Here is a 23,205-nt window from a genome sequence, read left to right as displayed (position 1 = left end):
GAACTACACAAAATACTATCTCACTTACTGCATGTAATTCATATGTTTAGCATAAATGCTAATGAAATATGTGATTAAATGTTACATTAATGGTAAGAATAAGCGCATCTGGACAACTAAAGCTGTGTTTGTCTGGGAACCCAGCAGAAGGAATAGAATTAAAGAACGTGTGCACTATGGCAAGCTGGTTTAACATTTGTACTTATTTTTAAATCATTACCAAGTGACTACTTTTACTAGCAATTATTCATTATATACCGATACCTATTTCAACCATGCTTAGAATCTATTAAAATAGTTACTAGCATCTATTCCAGTTATCCTAGTGTGAACTAAATATACATTAATACCTATTTATTACACGCTAGTGTGTAATTGTTACAATGACCTAAACTAAACTTTTAAATTTAATAAGACATAATCAAATTCCAACTGAACTATAAAGTAGCCATTCTGACCAATAAGAAGTAAAAAGCAAATGTAGATAATGAAATAAGAAATAGGGTTGTGTCGATAGTCAATAGTATTCTGTATCAACTATAGTCATATATATTGTTTGTGGCTGATAGTTTTGATATCAAGATGATTACTATTATTAGGCTAGTATTATTATCTAATTAATACTGGTGCTTATTTGTTCCATCGTATATATTTTTACAGTTTTATAACCAATCATGCACGATTCTGTTGAGCTTATGAATACATTGGCCAATCAGAGGAGTTTAGATGAGTCATCGCTGAAACACCAGTGTTGTTGTTCTGTGCACTCGCTGACTAGATTCTGCTTTCTTACATGCGATGTAAGTATAAGTGATTTATTCATCATACAGTGTAGATAGCTTCACTGACTATAAAGGAAGTCTTTTTTTAAAGTGTATAAACTCATGCTAGACTGAAGTCAGTGTTGGCGTTCTTTGATAATGTAAATGTTCTTGAACGAGGAAATGTAAGCAGTATAATCAGTAACTTACAATGTTTTTTTATAGTGATAGTGTTAAATACATATTCATTTATATTAAAAATGTTTTATTGACATGACATCTATATGCTACTTTACTAAAAAGATAAAGTGTGATTCTGCTGTTAGCCTTACCCTGGTTCATTGGTGGAGTTGGTTCACTCTCCGGCTATGAAACTGAGTAAGTAAATAATTTAATAAATTAGAATGATGATATTGTGTATCGGCAATCTCACAGGCTAACAAAATGACTAAACTGACTATGGAGCATATTGCCCAACACTAATAAGAAATGCACCTAGTAACAGCTTCATAAAATACTAGTGTCTTATAAATCCATGCTAGAACCTACTTAAACGCGCAGTATGGAATTTTTGGCCACCAGGGGTCCCTCAATCAAAACAATAACATGAGACGTCTTTGATGACTTTGATGACGTCGGGAAAGAGCGTAGGCTCATGGGAGTTGTTGTTCATTGGAACACGCGCTCTGTCGCTCCCCACATCCCTCACTCATTTTAACTGAGGCCGGCGACACACTCGATGCGTGGCGCAAGCGTCTCAGCTGCGTGGCGTGTCAGTTTTTAATTTGGCTCCCATGTTAATAGGTTAGAGCTTGCAGACTGCCTGTGTGAGACGCGTGTCTCAGGCGCGGCTCGAGCCGCGCGGAAAACGTGTGCATGCTAGAAATAGAACCGACGCCTTTTTTCACACGACGCATTTTTCACACGACACGCGCGCGTGTTGGAAGCGTTTCCAGGCAAAATATAAAAGGAAAATATGTTTATATGTAATTTTGTACACAAATACATATTAATTCATGACATTTTGATGTTTGAAAGTCTATAGGTTGACATAAATTCAGATACAAATGTAATTTAAAAAAATAAATAAATAATTATTGATTTTCAAATATTGCACCTGTCAAACATAAGTCTATTTTGCCGTCAATACTGTTGACGGTGTCCTTTATCAGTAGGCTTTATATTTATGTTCAACATGAAGTATAGATATTGTTGTCATGAAGACAAGAGCCTGGTCTGTCGGCGGTCTCCCTTCACCTACAGCAGCAGCAGCCTAGTATTTTGACAATCACGTCTTTTCGAACTGAGAGATATATGAATTATCAGACCCCTATCAAATCAATATTCCATCTAGCTAGTAGTAATAGATGTTAAAAAAACAAGGTTGCCTTTCGTTAATAATTATAATTAGGCTACGTTTATACTATGATATCGAACAAGATAGTGAACTGCATTTGAAGCTACTTTATCCAGCTAGATATAGAACACATGTAGATTTACATTATACTCTACATGAGAGCTAGTCCGTCTGCGTTTTACACAAGACATCATCGTTTCACAAAATATACGGATAGATATAACGTTAGTTAGCTGAATGGATGCATACCTGTTTATTAGAATGCAAGCATCTCTCTGTAGTTTCAGCTTGTCACGAAGCTCTCTCTATCTTGGAAATGCAACTCCAATATTTACCCGTGTCTCGATTCTTCTTCGTCCCAAAACCTTCTCGGGTCATTTATTTCACCCGTACGTTTGCGCTTCACAGAACGTGCAGGCAAAGCATAATCATGATCCATAACTAAGTTATTGATTGAGGTATAAATACGAATATAAACAATATAAATATAAAATATAATAGTCTCGACCAAGGCTAGCTACTACTTTTTCTTCTTCGTCTCGTCTTTGCTTCTGTTCACCTTTGTATTTGGCGGTTCCGCAGGAAGTTAGATAAACTAGAGGGGTCAAAGTTTATATGACGCCATAGACGGGCGACAAAACGGAAATAAAGAAACGTGCCGTGTCTTCTAATTAAACTATAATTTTCTCCGGATTTTAAAGTTCGTGGAAACTGTCGGGATAATGTAAGTACACAACAACAAAAAAATATATAACATAGATATAGTGATATCTGCTATTTTTAAAGCAGAAAAATTACATATTGTGCCTTTAATAAATACTGGTCCCTAATTGAAAAGATACTAAGCACTATTGCATTACCTATTAGAAATTAAGAAAGAAAGAATAAAGAAAAAGCATGTAACAAAGCAGACACGTTAGTTTTAAGAAATAAATTTTAAATCGGCTTGCCATATTGTGCGCAGCCCCCACAGCAACACCAGCAATATTCAACTGATGCATTGAGTTGTGTTCCAGTGCCAAACACTCCCAGACACCCGAGTCATCAGCAACACTCATTTGTTTTAATATATTTAATCGGTCAAACGGTTTAAAATACATCAGAGGGTTATTAAAAAGTCATTTCTGACAAGCACGTCGCATTTTGGGGGCGCTGAACGAATAGTTTAATACGCCACAACCAAATTCGATGGGTGTGCAAGTGAGTTAGTGACAAATAACGGTAAAATACTGCAATACTTCGACCTGGGAATGATATTTACATTCAGATACATCTTTAATATGTTCGCGTTTGACATATTTGCACAGCTTGGTGCCATAATAACGGATTCGCAAGTGCTACGGTTACATTTGAGACATTTTCGAATGCGGACCGAATTAAACGATTGAATCTGAAACTGTTATGCTGTCACGAGAGTGAGTCAAGTACGGTAAACATCATAGGTATTAAAAACATTTTATTTTCATTAACTGCGCGTTCGAAATTGGACCAAATGTAACAGTTCTGGGATTCACGTTCCGTTCCCTCCGCATTCGAAAACGGCTGAGAAAAACCCGCCCTACTTACATATATCCATTCCCTGTGGCTGGGATAGGGTGCAGTTGCAGGAGCATGTGTCATTGGAGTTGGCGTTGTTGTTATTGTTGTTGCTGGAGCTGCTGTCCGGGACCGTGATGTTTCGCATGGGGGCTCGGGGAAGTGACGGGACGGGGGGGAAGAGAGCCGCCGGCCGCGGCCCTCACATGAACCGAGGAACACTTCCAGAGCAGCGGCAGCAGCCTGCGGTCTCGGTGCGCGCGCGTCTCATGCCATTCTCGCGACTCTCAGACGCAGTTTTTTTCTGCTTTTAGACTACGGTAAACACGTTCCCAGCATCTTGACGGCCTTTTCCTCTCGCTTTCATTCAGGAGAATGGCTTTCTGTGACGGTCTCAGGCTCACAGCCCACCTCCTCCTGCGCCTCCCTCTTCCTCCGAGAGGGGAGCAGCTCCAGACAGACAGACAGGAGCGGTGGGAGGGAGACTGGCGCTGACAATGACGGTGGAGAGAGAGAGAGAGAGAGAGGTTGCTCTACCCTCAATGGGACTGTGTGTGTGTGTGTGTGTGTGTGTGCGCGTGCGCGCGCACACACTCATTAGTGCCAGCCACGACCAATCAAGGCAGGCATTGAAAAGGCTTTAACCTTGGGCTGACCCCACAGTCTAGCAGATATTCAGCAGATGTGTCAGACACCCCCCTTCTTTCCCAAACTGTCTGCGGTCTATAAATATATCCAGGGCGGTTTGGTGTGGGGAATGTCCGGCTGAGTGGGCAAAGTGAGGTAAACTGAGTTTGTGAGAGGCAGTGCACATCAAAAATTTAATTTGTGAATTCAATGGCATTGCATCACAAAATATCAAACTAAGTGTCATCTGAAAATATGATTCTAGACCTTTAACACAGCTAAGCAATTCACTGATGTCACGGTGCTTTTTAGATGCATCGGTTCTCCTCCAGAGAAACTACAATTATAGTAATGTTTGACGACCAGAAAGACTGAAAACTTAATTCTGAACATATATTGTTATATAAATTTTAGACTTTTTTGTTTGTTTTGTGTGTGTACAATATTTTCCTTAAAAATCTCAAGTTTAAAACGAATGCCATATACTTTGATATTTTAGATTCATTATATATTTGGATATATTTCATTCCAAAATCAAAAGAATTGTCCTCATACTAAGGAAGCCAATTTAAATAAATACGATTTTAAATCTTTTTTTTTGTGACATTATATTCATTATCGTTTAAGCACTTGACTTGCTTGGGTACTTGACTGAAATTATTATTACTGTAATGTTAAAATGATTACTATTAACATTAATTAGTTAATTTAATTCAACTTTATCAGTGTTATTTTAGTATTATTTATATACTATTATCATATTTATTCATATTTTAATTAGCTGTTTTTTGTTTTTAATAAAAAATTTAGTACTTCAACTTATGTCATTTCAGTTGACACGGCAATATTTCAAAATTTGGTTAAATCTTTACATTTTTCTAATATTTTATTTTATGCAGCTTTATTTCAAATAATGAAATTGATTTCTAATAGTTTTAGCTAACAGTAACAATGCTGTTATTTTATAGTATTTCTGTCACTACCTCTATACCGATTTGAATTCTATTTTTGTTTTTTAATATTGCAATTAAGAATGACTATTACAGTAAATAATAACCACTACTGAGAATAATAATAGACAAAGCAAAAATTCTCAAGATGTGTATTTTAGATGTGTAAGATTTGAAGTGCAAACTTAACTTTCTTTCTTGCTTTTTAATTTTATTTATTTACAATTTATTTGTTTATTTATTTTACTTTGATGTGAAATGTGCCCCAGACATGTTTTTCTAACTCTAACATACTATCTGTGTGAACAGACAAAACAAAGAAGTGTTTATGTCTCAAAAAAGGTCATCCGTGTTTACAAAGATGAAACTTTTATGTCATTTAACTGTTGTTTTTTAGGCCTGTTTGTCAGACTGGAGAGCTAATATTGTCCTCGTTATGTCTGAAGCTGAAAGAGATGCATGTTTTGCTGTAGCGCCTTCTGGCGGCCTCTCAGCTCATGGCACCACTGCGTTGCTTTAAACAAGCGAAGAGTGACCTGTGTTTGTGGCCTACTTTCACCTGTGACCTCTCACTGATGGATTGAAGTGTTCATGGCCGAGTCGCTGTAACAGATACATGTGAGTGCGTGGCTGTGAGGATATTCACAATGATAAGACAATCTGTGGTGAGACAAGCTTTCCCTGTACGAGCCGGTCACGGTAATGTCAGACAGATAAGAAGAGTTTATGACAACCTCTGAATTTTTTAAAAAGAAATGTTACTGGGTGATATGACTATAAAATTTTGCATGACTTGTCAGCCACAGAAAAATAGTCTGTTAAGTAAAACACATGATTTATGGTGTCTTTAATGTCTGAAGCACAAACGATTGCATGTCAAAAAAATTAATAATGGTGCAAAGGCCTAAGTATGAGCAATAGTGATGCCTTAGCAAACAAGGGGAGTAACTTCAAGGAAAATGAAAGGAAAACTGGAATCATTTACACTAAATCACATGGTACAGACTTCATAGTTACCCAAAACTAATTAAGCTTTCTTACAATATCAGCTCATGCCACAGACGACTCCTTTCAATGCCTGTCAGTGTCTTTAGGGATGACTCACAGAGTGTTGCTGGAGGCCAAGCTTCTTCCAGCGGAGACGCAGACACATCCGTCTGGCTCCGTCACAGCACCTGTGATTGCTCAGGTGGAAGTCTAAATCACACTGCCTTCAGCCATCACATCAGCAGAGATCAACATCACAGTGATCATGTCTAGCCAAATAGGAAAACGTGCATTGTTTATTCATGGAAGTTCAGACTGATGTATTACACTAGGGAACAGGACAATATAAGATGGGAATAAGACAAACTGTACTAACAGAAGCAGGACCACTTCTACAAACACACAAACTTATACAGATACACTAGAGAGAACATTTCCTTGACATTTCGTATTAAACTGATTACAGTGTAACTAAAAAAATTCAATCATATTAAATGTACAGTAAAAACAGTTTATAACAGTTTATTTCATTATATACCATGCACTGTAAAAAAAAAAGTAAAATGTATTAATTGGTTAAATGTAAGTTACCTTAAACTGTATATGGTTTAATATCACATTATGTAATTTTACTGTAAAAAATACTGTCAAATTTATGTTGTTGTTTTTTATTTATTTATTATTATTTCAAATAGCTTGGTCTTAACGTTATATCATTATTTTATAATGATACATATTATAAAATATATATTATAATAATTATTATACATTTTCTAATATATCATTATTGTACGGAAGAGGATTAGAGCCAAGCAATAATAAAAAAATAAAACCATCTCGAGATTAAAGTCATCAATATGCAAGATTAAACTTTTCCAATTTCGAGAAAAAAAGTTAAATAAAATGTTGAGAATTAAATCATTACATTTTTAGAATAAAGTCATTGTGTTTCGAAATAAAACTCAGTAAATTTAGAGGAAAAACAAGTAAAAATAAAATGTTGAGAATAAACTCATTAAATTACAAGAAAAAGGTTTTTGTTTCCAGAAAAAACTCATTAAATCTTAAGAAAAACATCGAAATAAAATGTTGAGAATTAAATCATAAAATTTTGATAATAAATTTGTTGTTTAAAAAAAGAATCCGTAAATTTCATGAAAAAAAGTTGAAATAAAATGTTGAGAATAAACTCATTAAATTAAGAGAGAAAAAAGTTGTTGTTTCCAGAATTTTTTTTATCAGTTTAGATAAAATAATTGAAATAATGCTGAGAATAAACTCACTGGTGAACATGATTAGTCAACAGTATTGATTAGGAGTGATTAGAGTAGCTGCAGTCAGCATTGACTAATGTAATCCTCATTAGTCCTCTCTCTCTAACTAGACGATCAACTATGGTAATACCTCAAAATGAGCTACTAAAGATTAGAAAGGAAGAAAGGCCAAACACACAGAAATAAATCAGAGGGGGACAAACCAATACAAATGCAGGTTCTAGTCGGTTTGCATCAACCCTGCCAAGTTTGTTTGTGTGTGTGTTTTACCTGAGGATGGGAGATATTGATAAGCTGTAAAGTCATGGGCGGCGAGCGGCCGTGCCCCTGGGAGATATGCAGTCTCTCGCTGCCGCTGTGATGAAGTGTTTACATGAAGGGATCACCCTGAGGGGGCGGTATTCATTAACCAGTCTTACAGACTCAGACTATTGACTTCTTGCTCTAGACTGAACTTCTCTCTCTCACACACACTTTTACCTTTAACACACTTTCCACAACTTCTGTTTGAGTAGCTGCTCTTGAACTTGGACTTTTGTTATTAAGCTCTGTTTCCACTTAGAGCTCCACAAAACCTAATTTTATTCATTTACAGACTTTATAGACCAAACCTAAACTATAGCTCTGGGGAGTCTTCAATGCAAGAGCGGTAAGAATAAAAAAAGAGAAAAAAACTTTTACATGTCATGAGGAAAATATGAGTTGCACTTGCTGGTGAAAACGCACTGCCAACTTGAAATGGCATTCACAACCTCGTCTACTGACACAATATGGCGTACTTCAGAGGATATTCAGCAAGACCAATTTAGGGTGGGAAATTGTTATCATTTGCAGCGTTCAATATTCATGATGCAAATAATGTCAATAACTGTTGGGTTACCATTACCTGTAAATATTTGACAAACTTCACAAAATGTATGGGTCACATTTTGCACAAATGTATTCAAATTACAGGTTATTAAGTCAGTAGCATTATTTGTCCATCCATCCATTCATCTAAACCGCCATCCATCCGCTCATACATACATCTATTCACATACCCATCCATCCTTCTATGCAACTGCCCATCCATCTATCTGCCCATCTATATTGACCCATCTACCCACCTATCTATCCATCTCTCCATCCATTAATCAACCCATCATCCATGTACCCATGTATCCTTTCATCCATCATCCATCCTTTCATCCATCTACCCATGTATACATTCATCTCTCAACCATCCATCTACCCATGTATCTTTTTAACCATCCATCCATCTACCCGTGTATCCATCCATCCATTTGTCCAACCATCGACCCATGTATCTTTTTTCCATCCATCTATCCATCCATCCATCCATCTATCCATGTATCCATCCATCCATTTGTCCAACCATCGACTCATGTATCTTTTCATCCATTCAACCATCTACCATGTATCCATCCATCCAACCATCTACCCATGTATTCATCTGTCCATCCATCTTCCCATGAATCTTTTCATCCATCCATCCATCTACCCATGTATCCATCCATCCATCTATCTACCCATGTATCGATCTGTCCATCCATCTACCCATGAATCTTTTCATCCATCCAACCATCTACCCATGTGTCCATCCATGTATCCATCCATCTATCCATCTACTCATCCATCCATCTATACATCCATCCAACCATCTACCCATGTATCCATCCATTCATCCTTCTATCCATCCATCTACCCATGTATCCATCCATCCATCTATCTACCCATGTATCGATCTGTCCATCCATCTACCCATGAATCTTTTCATCCATCCAACCATCTACCCATGTATCCATCCATGTATCCATCCATCTATCCATCCACTCATCCATCCATCTATACATCCATCCAACCATCTACCCATGTATCCATCCATTCATCCTTCTATCCATCCATCCACCTATCCATCCATCTACCCATGTATCCATCCATCCATCCATCCATCTACCCATGTATCGATCTGTCCAACCATCTACCCGTGTATCCATCCATGTATCCATCCATCTATACATCCATCCAACCATCTACCCATGTATCCATCCATTCATCCTTCTATCCATCCATCTACCATGTATCCTTTCATCCATCCATCTACCATGTATCCTTTCATCCATCGCTCATCTACCCATGTATACATTCATCTCTCCATCCATCCATCTATTTACCCATTCATACATACATACATTTACCCATTGATCTGTTCGTTCATCCATTTATCCTTCCATCCTTTTAAACTTTCAGACAAGCCTTCAAGTCAACATTCAAGTTTATCTTGACAAATTTTCCTTTTCAATTTAATTAAAATGTTGAGTTTGAATTGCATTTCTTTTTACTCTCAGTTCCACTCTGAAGGGTGAAGAACCCTTTAAACTTTGTACACAACATATGCATTTTTGTTTTCCTTTGCCCTTCCAGAGAAAAACCCAAACACTCAGAACGAGACAAAATATTACACAAGTTCCTACAAGAGCAGAGGCAAAACCACAGTCCTGAACTCTTGAGTCACACACAGACATGTAGGCTATACATAAACCATTTCACAAACTTCTGCCATATTCTGTCTTGATTTTTAAAATACGACTTACACTGTAAGAAGAAATAAGTAAAGAAATAAATAAATAAATAAAAAATTGTAAAAAGCACTGGTAAATACAGCAAATTCCTTCATATTAACACAGTACACTCTAAGAAAACAGACTTTTCTTAAAGAGTGCAATCTAAACGTCCTGCTTTTTTCTCACTCCTCACAGGACACTCACGATAAGTAAAACCACTCATAAAAAAAGCCACACACAAACCACTGGGGGAAACATAAGGCCAGGTTTGTCCTTACTGAGTGTCTCGTCTGGCTTTTAGCAACCTTAAGAGCTTCCACTACATGATTGTGACCTCAGATCAGGACACATCTCCTTGACTGTCAAAACTAAAAGAATGAGACAGAAGAAGAAATAAGAGAATGAACCTGATAGACACTTTCTATGTAGTTCATTGTGAGCCGTTTCTTTTATTTTTTCTGTGGATGGATAGATGTAAATACAGTTTTGATTGGAACTGGTTGGAATATTTAAAAGAAAACAGTAATAAACCATCTTTGTGCACCGGTATGAATCTTTAGGTAGAAAGGAAATCAATTTGATTTGATTCCCAATTCAGAGGAATTTTTTTTTTAATTCAGAACAATTCAATTTACAACGAAATTCGGTTTGATATTGAGTGATTTGGTTTGATTCTGTATTTTTATAAATGCATTTACAAGATCATTTGAATACTAAATTCAGAATTGGCGAGAAAAATCTGCAGATAGTGCTGTTTCTGATGTATTTGTGCTTAAATCACAACTTTACATATTACTGTACTTAAATTAGATTTCAAATGCTATTTAGCTGGATTAACAAAAGTGTATTAAACTGGACACTAATGTTTGAGGTCATTACTGTTTGTTCACCAAGGCTGCATTTATTTATTAAAAAATAAATGCAATATTTAGTAATATTGTGAAAAATGATTACAGTTTAATAAAACGGTTTTCTATTTGAATATATTTCAAAATATAATTGATTTCGGTGATGCAATGCTGAATTTTCAGCATCATTACTTACACATGATCCTTCAGAAATCATTCTAATATGCCGATTCATTTATTATCGTTGAAAACAGTTGCTTAAGATTTTATTTTTCAGTATTCTGTGATAAACACAAAGTTTAGAAGAACAGCATTTTGAAGTAGAAATCATTTGTAACATTACGAATGTCTTAACTATCACTCCAAATTGATCTGATAGTAGCATCTGATTCAAGAAACTGATCAAAATGTCTGGAATTACAGTTAATCGCATATAAATACATGCATCTAGTCCACATGATCTTCTATAACAGCTAAAAACATACACCTCCACCTTAGCAACAGCTACAGAGAGCTACATCCTGTTCCAATCGCTACAAAAATCAAGATTAATAAGCGTAACTCAAACATCCTTTTTAGAGCACTGATCCCATCCAAATGTGCTGATGGGAGATGTCTGATTTGTGCTCGACAGACCACACCCAAAGATCAGCTGACAGCTGCAGGAACGGTCTCATTTCTTATACAGAAAACACAGTCTCTCTCTTCCATCATCTCGGAAACAACAGCCTACCGATGACTTGATTGTCTCGTCGCTCTTCCCTGCACATAAACTGTGACATTCAACTCTATATAAACTTTATTCAATCTATGACAACATTTAGTTGAATTTGTCCCCCGTGAGATTAGATCACTTCCAAACAGTCGAGTTTCGAGGCAGACTTTAGCTTTAAAACCATGTATCTGCAGTCCCTCCTGTTGCTGATGCGGTGTCTCTGACTGTTTTGGGGTTTGCTGCAGAGAGAGAGAGAGAGGTAGTGTACACTTCACCATCGAAACACTCACTTCCTTCCCCAAACAGATGAACACACTCTGTGCACAACTGCCAGAGGGAGGGAGCAGAAAAATATTTAAGGGCTGACTCCACCGGACTGACAAATAACAGGCAGACATCTTGAACGCTGGCGACATGAAACATGTTATCATCTCGCAATATTTTTGTCTGAACCTCTCCCTACATTTAAGAGACCACAAATGCAAAAGAGACGATGATTTGATTTGATAATGCTGTTTTAGCTTCCCTTGTGTTCTGTGTGTCTCACATTGTCTTATATTTTTGGCACACAAATCCTCTTGGTCTCTGCAGGCTACACGCGTCAGGATATGAGTGTTTGTTTAAGCGCAGCAGACAGACAGCTTTTCAATTCACTCCAATTACATAGACTCATTGCTTTGTTTCCATTTGTGTGTCCATGCATCAAGATATTTCCACCTCCCAAAGTTGAGTGATACAGTAAACACTGATCATATATAATGTGAGCTCCTCAGCTCAAACAGGGCACATTCTTGTGTTCCATCTGCACTATTTTGCAGTCGTTTGTCCCGTTACACATGCATAGATGGATGTCTTTGGTCACTGAGATGTTTTTTTATCATCTTACGACATGAGCGCTGCATGAAGACATTGTGTCATGTTAAAAATAGCTCAACTAATGACACAGCAGATTGCTAATGTGAGTTTAAACCGTTCTAACTCCATATAACTCTTGTGAAAAAGAAGTGCACTATAATATTACAGAAATAAGATTATTTTAAAAGAATATAGTGAAAACTCAATGTAATGTTTTCAGACATTTTAATGCAATTAAATGAAAATGCATTACAGTTTAAATTGATATCAAATGTACTGTAATAAGCTGAAATTCATATGCAAGTACAGTTTTTATTTATTATCTACAATTATACTACAAGTGTTTACATTCAGCACAGTTCTTTTTCACAAGGATACGATTGGACTAGCAACAGATCTTTTCTTCCATATTATGACATAAATTTGCAGATATTTCCAGTGTATGATGAATTGGAACGTAAAGCCCCGTGACAGTGACCTCTGACCCCAAACACACATCACCGCTAGAATCCAACTGCAGATAAACTGGCGGAGTGTAATGAGTACGTCAGTATCACACACATAGCTCTGTGGGAAGGTCATGTAGAGCAGGAAAAGCAGCCGGACAAATTGAGTCACTGTAGATTTTCCAACTCAGCAGCCGTCAGCACACTCTTTCACCGAGACAAACACTCACATTTATCTCTGTCCCAAGTCCTCCATCAGTAAATAATTAGCATTTACACACATTTTTGGTGGAGTATATGGACTCACTGACCGTCTGTGTGTTTTTATTTGATGGTGGAAACTTGTTACATGACACCTAGACTTCTGTTCAAAAGTCTGGAATAATTAAGATTTTTCATGTTTTTGAAAGAAGCCTCTTTTTCCTTTTCAACCCCTTGGCTGCATTTATTTGATCAAGAAGAAGGAAGAGGAAGTTCGAGTTTGAGAAAAGGATGACAGAATGTTCATCTCTGAGTGAAAAATCTCTTTAAGACACAATGTCAGAGATGATGTTTACCAATGACGTCGACATCGTCATCTTCATTGAACCAAAGTCTCCTGTGATATTGAGTCACCTCCTTCTTTCTGATGAGCGTATGATAATAAACATTAATTTTCTGCCTAAAAATGCTTTGATTTTCTCTACTCGCAGTCTGTTTGTATGTGTGTGTGTGTGTGTGTGTGTGTGTGTTGTGGAGGTGGGTTAGTATGAAGGCCCCTCTCGTACAAGGCCCCCTGACTCACCCAGACACCAAGCGTCTAGACCATATTCATGATCCATCTGTCTGAGAGAGCGCTACGCTACCGCCGTGGCCATTAGAATTGAAATCATTTTGCCCCCCCCCCATCTCTCGTTTTGCCTCCTCTGTTGTGTCTCTCGCTCGCTGTCTCTTTCTCGACATGAAAATCAGCACTCCTCAGCTTCTGAAAATTCAATCACGGCGCACACAGGTGTCTCTAAAATAGCAGCCAGCCGCAGACACTTTCATTAACATGTGGCCCAGACTGCTAAATATTTTAAGTGCAGCAGTTGGACCTGTTCCATCGGTAAAGAGCTGCCCTTGTTCAGCAGACAGCAGGGAAAAAATAGAAAAAGTATGTTAAATAAAGCACACAAAACCAAGCAATCCCAGCGTGGAGAGTGTTCATGAAGAGATGGCTGCTGGGGAAGGAAAAAGAGAAAAAAAGAGGGAGGAGATTGACACAACAAATTCACTGAAAATGTACTCACACTCAGTTTATCCAAGATGCAAATGAGTTTGTTTCTTCATCAGATTTGGAGAAATGTACTCATTCACCAATGGATGCTCTGCAGTGAATGGGTGCCGTCAGAATGAGTTTCCAACAGCTGATAATAACAATCCACGTGTAATTCACACGACTCCAGTTCAACAAATTGTTGCTTCTTGCTAAAACACCAGAGTCCTCTATTCATAATATTGCTTTTTTCCAGTGAAAAAGTCATCTTGTCTGAATCAGGAGAGAAATCTGCAGAGATCAAGCACCATTTACAAAAACGAAATAATTCTATATTGGTGGATTTTGATGTGAGAGGACAACATGATGAAATGCTACATTTCTACAAATCTCATGAAGAAACAAACTCCTCTACATCTTCATGTCTACTTTAAAACTAAAATAAATAGATGTAAAAACTAAATTTAAAAAATGAAGATAGCAGCTTACTGTACACCTATCACCAACTCTGTTTGTCCCCTCGGCCAATCTAAATGTATTTGAGAGTGAATAATAGTGTTAAGCATCAAAGCAAAAAATCAACTGACCATAAGTTTTCTTTCTATTAGAGTCAGCGACTTCCAAAGAGAGCAGAGCTCAACAGAATATGGAGAGGACGGCACTGGTGAATTAAAACCGGCTAATTCGGCTCTGTCCTAAAATTAACCTTGAGCACCTTTGTTGAAGTTTAAACGCGTTAACCATCTGTCTGGATGTTTCTTATGTTAACTGGCCTTGTAAGATAACTGATATCACGCAAGAGTCAGAGTGTGTGTGTGTGTGTGTGCGGGTAGAAGAAAGATGTAGAGCTCACATATTCATCTACAAACAGTGTCCACATAAAAACACAGATTCGAACACTTGTGGGCACACATTCATGCACATGATGGAAGGAGAAGGTCATACAAATAACTACCCAAACCGATTCGGTAAAAGCTCATGTTAGGCAAACACATAAAAGCAGTGAGCTAGCAAAAGACAAAGCGACAAAAAAATGCAACCTTCAACAACAACCAGTCTAGCACTGATGCCGACAGAGTCAAATATAATGATGCATTCGGCTTTCAAATGGACAGAAGATAATGCTGAGCACAAAGACTGCTCAGAACAAAATTATGTTCTAAAATGCACAGTATGACTGCTAAATAATTAAAGTTTTTAAAGACATTTAATATTTTAGGACACTAAAATGATCAAAGGTAACAAAGAATTTAATATAGTTTATATTTTGTATATTTTATATTACTCATCAATACTGAAAATTCTGTTTTTACAAAAATACTAAGCAGCAAATACATGTTTTTCTCTCACCATATTATACTGATTTCTGAAGGATCATGTGACATTGAAGACAGGAGTAATGATGCTGAAAATTACAGTTTTGAATCACAGAAATAAACTGCATTTTGTTTCTAAATTGTAATATTATTTCACAATATTGTCTAATTAAAAAGCACAGCCTTAAGCACAGCAGTGTGAGAGACTTCTATCAAAAACAATTTTAAAAAATCCTTTAAAAAAAAAAATCTTACCAACCTCAACATTTTTATAGTAGTGAACATTTTAATGTTATATGCTTTAAATGCAAGAATTTCCCATTTTTAAAACAAAGCATCATACGGTTGCTGTCTTGTTACCAGAGTGCCATAATATTAATCAAATGATATTTGTGATTAAACATCATATTTAAGTTTAAAGTTTCTTTATGCAACCCAAATAATGCTATTTTACATGAATATTCACTTTAATTTAATCACAGAAGAAGAAAAAAAGTTAAATGTTGATATGTTCAGAGGAGGGAATAGCACATTTTAACCTCTGATTTGCTAAAACTTTGGTTGTGGTTTGGTAACTTTGGTTATTTAAATTGCTCTGCTGCTAGTATTGCAGCTTGTAGCTTTTATTTTAAAACAATTTTCACACAATGTGTAGTATACATTACATATTTCAGTTTGTACAATGCTTGATAGAGAATACAGAGTAATACTTGATTAAACCAGAATAAAACTTGACAGATTAATCAATTATTAAAACAGTTGCAGCCCTAATGGATACTTCCAACTCTCAAATCTGACTGGATAAGCCCCTTTCATTGCACAGCTAACACGCATCAGCTGAAATTCTGTTTAAATGCACCAAGTCAACATATCTGCAGTATCATCTACAGTTATGCTAATGAACTGTATTCCTCAGCAGTAGAGTTGTTCTCACACTTGTGCTCGGTATGTTTCTAGCATACTTGTGGTAAGATAACTGCACCACATGGCATCTTGTGGCATAATGCTGTACAAAATATCAATAAAACAGGATGATCAGCAAATACAACAGCAGAGAGCACAGAGCAAAGAGATCTAGGCGACACCGCAGACCTATATTTTACAGTAGCATAACAGCAGTTCAGCTGTTTTCAAAATAGTGCAGCTTTTCCAGTAGCAAGCCATTTTTCTTCCCAATGAGTAAGTGTCATATTGCTGTTTTTATGACACTTTTATAATGTACAGCCAGCCTTGCAACTGATTCAAACACACTAGTAGACTGTTGCTCTCCAGCACGAAGTCTGATTCGTTTTAGTGAGTTGGTTCATTTGGACCTGGGTCAGAAATCAACTTTTCCATTTGCATCTTTATCGTGAATTTGTGGGCCATTTTAGCTCACTTTGGGGGAATTTTTTACATAAGCCCATTAACTTCTTATCATCATAATATCTGTTTCAAAGAAAGCAATGTTTTCATTCACCTGTATACATTTCGGTATATTTGATTTATTCCTTTACGCCACATAAACAGTGCTCTTTTTGAACCACATAATCTAATAAATATTTAATTCAAAGACACAAAATCACCTAAATCGCTTCAATGCATGCAGCTACTTTTGGTTCTACTTTTTCTGAAGGGTAGTTTGACTGTAGCCCAGTGGTTTTCTACAGTAGCTGATGCAATATCACCTGTCAGAGATGCAGAGGTGGGCGGACGGACTTACACTGGATGGTGTCTGGAGGTGGAGGTACAGCAGCAGGACAGTGTTCCTCATCACTGTTGTCTCCACATTCATTCAGATGATTGCAAATCAGCGAGAGAAGTTTCAGACATCTGCCATTGGTGCAGTGGAACTTGCACTCTGCAGTAAGACAAAGAGAGAAATGCGTCTTCAAGGGTGGATGGCTGGGATTGTTATGACATGATGCGGCACTATTATACAACTGAAGGCATCACATACCAGACAGACTGAATAATTAAGCATTTGCAGGTTGATGCAATGCACCACATGCACAATTACATCTCAGCTTTGGGTGGAGCGCTAAGATGAGCAGATATTTCAAAACTTTATAGAGCATGTGAAACATTTCTACCCAGTTACTCTAAGACTAGTCTAAACCTCAGACGGTACGCCCATGGACCGTCTGATGGATATTGCACACAGAAATGTCAACAACAGGCTAAAACCGCAAGCTCCAATCTGATTGGCTGCCTTCCAAACAATTTATGTAATTCAGAGTGCACAGGTTTTTAATCAGCTCATCAGTTTGCTGATGTGGTATCATCTATTATAGATTAGTGTTTCCAAAACTGTGGTTGGTTGCTTAACATGTCAGTCATCTTCCTGTAAATAATATATATTATTTTTACTAATTGTAATACCAAGGAAAGCTTTCTAATTCACACTTTTTCTTTCTTATTTCAGCCTTCAATTAATAAACAAATATATTTTAATAGTCCTAATTTTAGTTAATAATAACACTGGAACAGGCTCAAATTTAAGTCATTATTAGCTGTAAATAATGGGGTACTTTAATGATGCTTGTTTCCTTTTTGAAAGCCTTAGGATGTGCATCAGTGTCAATGTGTGGAAGAAAGCAGCTCAGACATTCTGCAAAGCCTCTCCTCTTTTGAAGTCTCATGAGTTTGGCGATTAAATGATGACAATTAACATTTCTGGGTGAACTGTTTCTTTAAGGAATCGATCAACAGCACACAAAGATCAAACGTGAGCTTAAATAAAGACAATGTAATCTGATTAGAAAAAGCCTTCTTAATTTCTCCCTTCAATTTAATAACGAAAGAGCCTTGTTAGTCAGGAAACTTAAAAGATCCCGAGGGAGGGAACATATGAGGCAGTTGTTCGGCAGTCTGCTGTGAATAAAAGAGGTCAGGGCTGTTATGATGGTGTTTTACAGGGTCTGTAATCTACCCAGACTCATGATGCGTGACCTGACGCCGCACCCGATGACATAACATGTACCATAAAACATTCACTTCAAAACCATTTCTGCGAGCTTGTATCAGGCAGTTCACCGGCCGCTGTCTCGTCTGTGGTGTTAATCGCAGATTTGATCACCAGCAGGGGAAATGAGACACCATGTTTGAGACGCCAGTCTCTACACAACGCCCAAACAAACTCAAACACACTCGTGAGGACAGACAACTATCTATCTGTCTCGAGCAGACAGCCAGGCGTGTCACTCAATTTCAGGATGATCTAGAAATGTAGAGCAAAATCTGAGCCATGCAGACAATCTCTGAACAAACTGTGTTCAGAAAACTCACTGCCATAATGCTAGGGTGCTTGGGTTCATGGCTTTCAAATCAATGAAAGATTTTTATTTTTTGAGGCACTTGAAGCAAACGAAATATACAAGAACAGAACTCACAGAATTTCTGTATATTCTCTAAATATTTGAAATTGTGTACAAACATTAACGAAGAGAGCCTTGACATTTTTATTTTTTTTGCCAGTCCAATATTGTACCATTTTAGAGTTATCCAACCCAGAAATTAAAATTAAAATAACTTGTGGCTGGTTGCTTTACGTTTTGGTCAGTCTATTCCATAAGGCGGTGGACTTTATGCCATCACTCAGACATAAGTATATCTGATTTTTTCTCCATTTCTTCATCTACCAGACTAAAAACACAAATCAATTTATTTGTTTAGTGATTTTTACAATAAAAATTGTTTTAAAGCTGTTTTACAGAAAAGTATGACATTAATGTTAATCTTAATCTTTTCATGCCTTATTGTTGCATTTAGCAGATTAATGTTGGTAAATGATATACTTTACATTTTGTGATAATACAAGCAATCAAGCAGTTGAGATACAGATAACACTTCGCAAATTTACTGCATGTACACGGTAAAAAAATAAAAAATAGTGGAGTACATTTTATATTTTATACTTTTCACATTTATTTAAAGTGTTACTTGCTGTCCCCTTGTAAAATGGAACATTTTTAATTGAAAACTGATTTCTTTCAGCTTAAGCATATTAAGTTGGACATATATTTATAACTTTATGTAAAGACCTGGGAGATAATATAGTTACATTTTTCAGCAAAATAAAATAAGAAATCAGGCAGTAGAGATTTGTTATAGTTAACATCGCTTCACGTGAATATATGTGTATTTGTGTGTAAGATATATAATGAGCTTTGCTGATAATAGAGCTCACGGTTTTCAACAATGTAGTCTACTGTAATAATGTATCCAGGTAAGGCTGTATATTCTAATATTAGTTGTATTATTAATTATTAATTTAAATGTGAATCTAATCGCTAAAACTAAACATGTCTGTATCAACAGTCAAGGACGCACATTTGCGTGACCAACTTGAATCAGATTAAACTCCTAATTGCACAGATTCCTTCAATTACATCTTCTGTAAATTACATTGATGTGTCAGGAGATGGTGTAAAGTAACTGCCATTATGAGTGAGTCATTAAATCATCCAGTCAAACGATTCATTCAACAACGCAGGGGTGCATTTCCCAAAAGCATAGTTTCTAACTAAGTTAGCAACTTTGTTGGTTGCAATACAATTTCCCATTGCCAACCAACTAAGTTGCTAACAGGTTAGCAACTATGCTATTGGGAGACGCACCCCACATCGATTCAGGGATTTAAGTGAATTATTGAATGGTTCACTCAACCGATTCATTCAAAAGCTCTGATTTATTCAAGAAACAAGAAAAATGGGTCTTTGTGAGTAAATAATTACTCAAGTATAAATTTTTCGTTTGATTAGTGATTCGTTTGATTAGTTTTGCCGTGTGACGCTTTAAACGCTCTGATCATTCATCAGCTGGAAAAAAAAATGTTAACATTTCTCTGTGCCATTGTATTTATAACTGTGGTGTTGACTCTGCTATCTTGTTAAATTAAGAATGATTTTTAAAACTATATCTATATTGTTAATATCCTTGGCATGACCGGGCCTTTAGGCTGTTGTTTAGTACATTTGTCAGTGTGTCTGATGCAGCAGTTGTCTTGCAATAGAGCAAGATACTCTCTCTCACATGCTTTCCATGTCTGCTCAGCCAAACTGATGCTCTATGATCGCTCTCTGTGTCATCGGCCGCTCGTCGCACAATCGCCTGCCATTCTCATGACTCATCCGATGCTGATAAGACCTCGAACCACCCCGCGTGTCTGGGTTCTCCTCCCTGGTCCAGCTGTTGATGTCACCTGCCCTCCGCTCCCCTGAAGCAGTCAGACAAGGCCATCTGTGTGCGGCTGCTTGGCCGGTGGAGATTATGGGATGGATCGGTGTGAATGAAGCCTCAGTGCCTAAATTTAACCATGCACTTGGGATTTGGAGTCCGCTGGCAAGTTCAGGCCAATTGTGCTAGCTGTTCATTACTGCGGTTCGTTGTTTTGTTTTGTTTTTTCACTTGACATCATGAAACAGCATTCATAACCCACTTTATTTCCATAATGTGACCATAAAGTGAAACAGGATTTTCAACAGGAAAAATGAATGTAACACTTTGCATTAGGTAACACCTATCACTAGTACCCAGTTGCTTATTAGCATGCATATTACTACCATATTGGCTATTTATAAGTGCTTACGATGCACATATTACTGCCTTGGCTTATTCTGCATGACCATATTCTACATCGTTTAACCGACCCAATACCTACGCATCACTACTAAAATGACTACCTTACTGAGGGAAAATTCTTAGTTAATAGTGAATGTGTTACCAAAAAAACAACAACAAAAAAAAAAAAAACAATGAATGGCGGGACTTGATTGGATCATGGACAGTGGGCGTTCCATTCCAGAACGGGCTCCTCCTATCCTGAAGCACCACCAGTGCTAACTTTTGGATGACTTGGATGCAGAGAATGAAGGTGAAGTTTACTTTAAATTATTGGCTATTATTGTTGTACACTTTATTATATAAGTGTTAAGTGACATTAACTGTAACTGGATTGCTTACGTTAGTAGCCTTAATCAATGACTAAAGGCCCCAGTATACATCAAGCTTAATTGAAGAACGAACTGATGTCTTCATTTCGAACAAAATCCAGCCAAAACTAAGTTAGTTCTGGGAGATGTCTGTGGGAAAAAAATTTAACTTGAATTGAATTTATAGTAGCAAATTAAGTTGTGCTACTGAGGAAATGAGACACTGACCCTGTTTGTATGTTTAATACCACTGATTGCTTTTAAGATATACACTCACCGGCCACTTTATTAGGTACACCTGTTCAATTGCTTGGTAACAACAGATAGCTAATCAGCCAATCACATGGCAGCAACTCAATGCATTTAGACATCTAGATGTGGTGAAGACAACTTTCTGAAGTTCAAACCGAGCATCAGAATGAGGAAGAAATGGGCTTTAAGTGACTTTGAGTGTGGAATGGTTGTTGGTGCCAGACGGCCTGGTCTGAGTATTTCAAAAACTGCTGATCTACTGGGATTTTCACACACAACCATCTCTAGGGTTTACAGAGAATGGTCTGAAAAAGAGAAAATATCCAGTGAATGACAGTTGTGTGGACGAAAATGCCTTGTTGATGTCAGAGGTCAGAGGAGAATGGTTAGAGATGATAGAAAGGCGAAAGAAACTCAATTATTCACTCGTTACAGCCAAGGTGTGCAGAAAACCATCTCTGAATGCACAACACATCAAACTCTGAATCATATGGGCTACAGCAGCAGAAGACCACATCAGGTGCCGCTCCTGTCAGATAAGAGCAGGAAACAGAGGCTACAATCACACAGGCTCAACAAAATTGGACATTAGAAGATTGGAAAAACGTTGCCTGGTCTGATGAATCTCAATTTCTGCTGAGACATTTACATGGTAGGGTCCTAATTTGGCATAAAGAACATGAAATCATGGATCCATCCTGCCTTGTCTCAATGGTTCAGGCTTGTGGTGGTGGTGTAATGGTGTGGGGGATATTTTTTTGGCATATTTTGGCCCTTGGTACCAAATGAGCATTGTTTAAACACCACAGCCACCTGAGGTTTGTTGCTGATCATGTCCATCCCTTTATGACTACAGTGTGCTGATCTTCTGATGGCTACTTCCAGCAGGATAACGCACCATGTCACAAAGCGCAAATCATCTGAGACTGGTTTCTTGAACATGACAATGAGTTCACTTTACTCAAATGGCCTCCACAGTCACCAGATCTCAATCCAATAGAGCAGCTTTGGGATGTGGTGGAACGAGATATTCACATCATAGATGTGCAGCCGACAAATCTGCAGTAACTGCATGATGTTATCATGTCAATATGGACCAAAATCTCTGAGGAATGTTTCCAACACCTTGTTGAATCTATGCCATGAAGAATTAAGGCACTTCTGAAGGCAAAAGGAGGTCCAACGTGGTACTAGCAAGGTGTACCTAATAAAATGGCCAGTGAGTGTATATTGAATAAAGTGCCATGTAAATATACGAGCCGTGACGTGACATGACATGACTTCATGGGAGTGCTAATTTGCAGAGCTCGTACAAACATACCCATGTTTCAAACAGATTTTTATTTTTAAAAAAAACTTGCTGTATTCTCAATTTTTGTTGTGCTCATGTATTTCAAACTTATAGGCACTTAAGATCAAAATGTAAACATCATGGATCTACCTATGAAATGTCAAATTTCTCTCTGATGGCAATTCTAACTAAACTAAACTAAATTGTTACATTTAATAGAGGTGGGTAGGAAAGAAGTACATTTACTGTAAATGTTTGGAAAATGTGTACTTTTAAG

The 23,205-nt window shown here is 37.1% G+C and overlaps 1 protein-coding gene across 4 annotated transcripts in view; it reads right to left on the bottom strand.

Moving 5' to 3' along the window:
• ldlrad4a (low density lipoprotein receptor class A domain containing 4a) overlaps positions 1-23,205 on the bottom strand; it is a 78,479-nt gene that overhangs the window by 19,835 nt on the left and 35,439 nt on the right. For 3 of the 4 annotated variants that reach the window (XM_059509996.1, XM_059509999.1, XM_059509998.1), the window contains one exon: positions 17,176-17,313. In XM_059509996.1, coding sequence (XP_059365979.1) covers positions 17,176-17,313 — 138 coding nt within the window. Of the gene's footprint in view, positions 1-3,684; positions 4,145-17,175; positions 17,314-23,205 lie in introns of those variants that run through there. The other variant, XM_059510000.1, reaches the window with a different exon arrangement.

The sequence above is a fragment of the Carassius carassius genome, chromosome 25, assembly GCF_963082965.1.
Source record: "Carassius carassius chromosome 25, fCarCar2.1, whole genome shotgun sequence".
NCBI classification, from domain to species: Eukaryota; Metazoa; Chordata; class Actinopteri; order Cypriniformes; family Cyprinidae; genus Carassius; species Carassius carassius.
The sequence above is the reverse complement of the archived record's forward strand: the minus strand, read 5'-3'. Positions and strand labels throughout refer to the sequence as shown.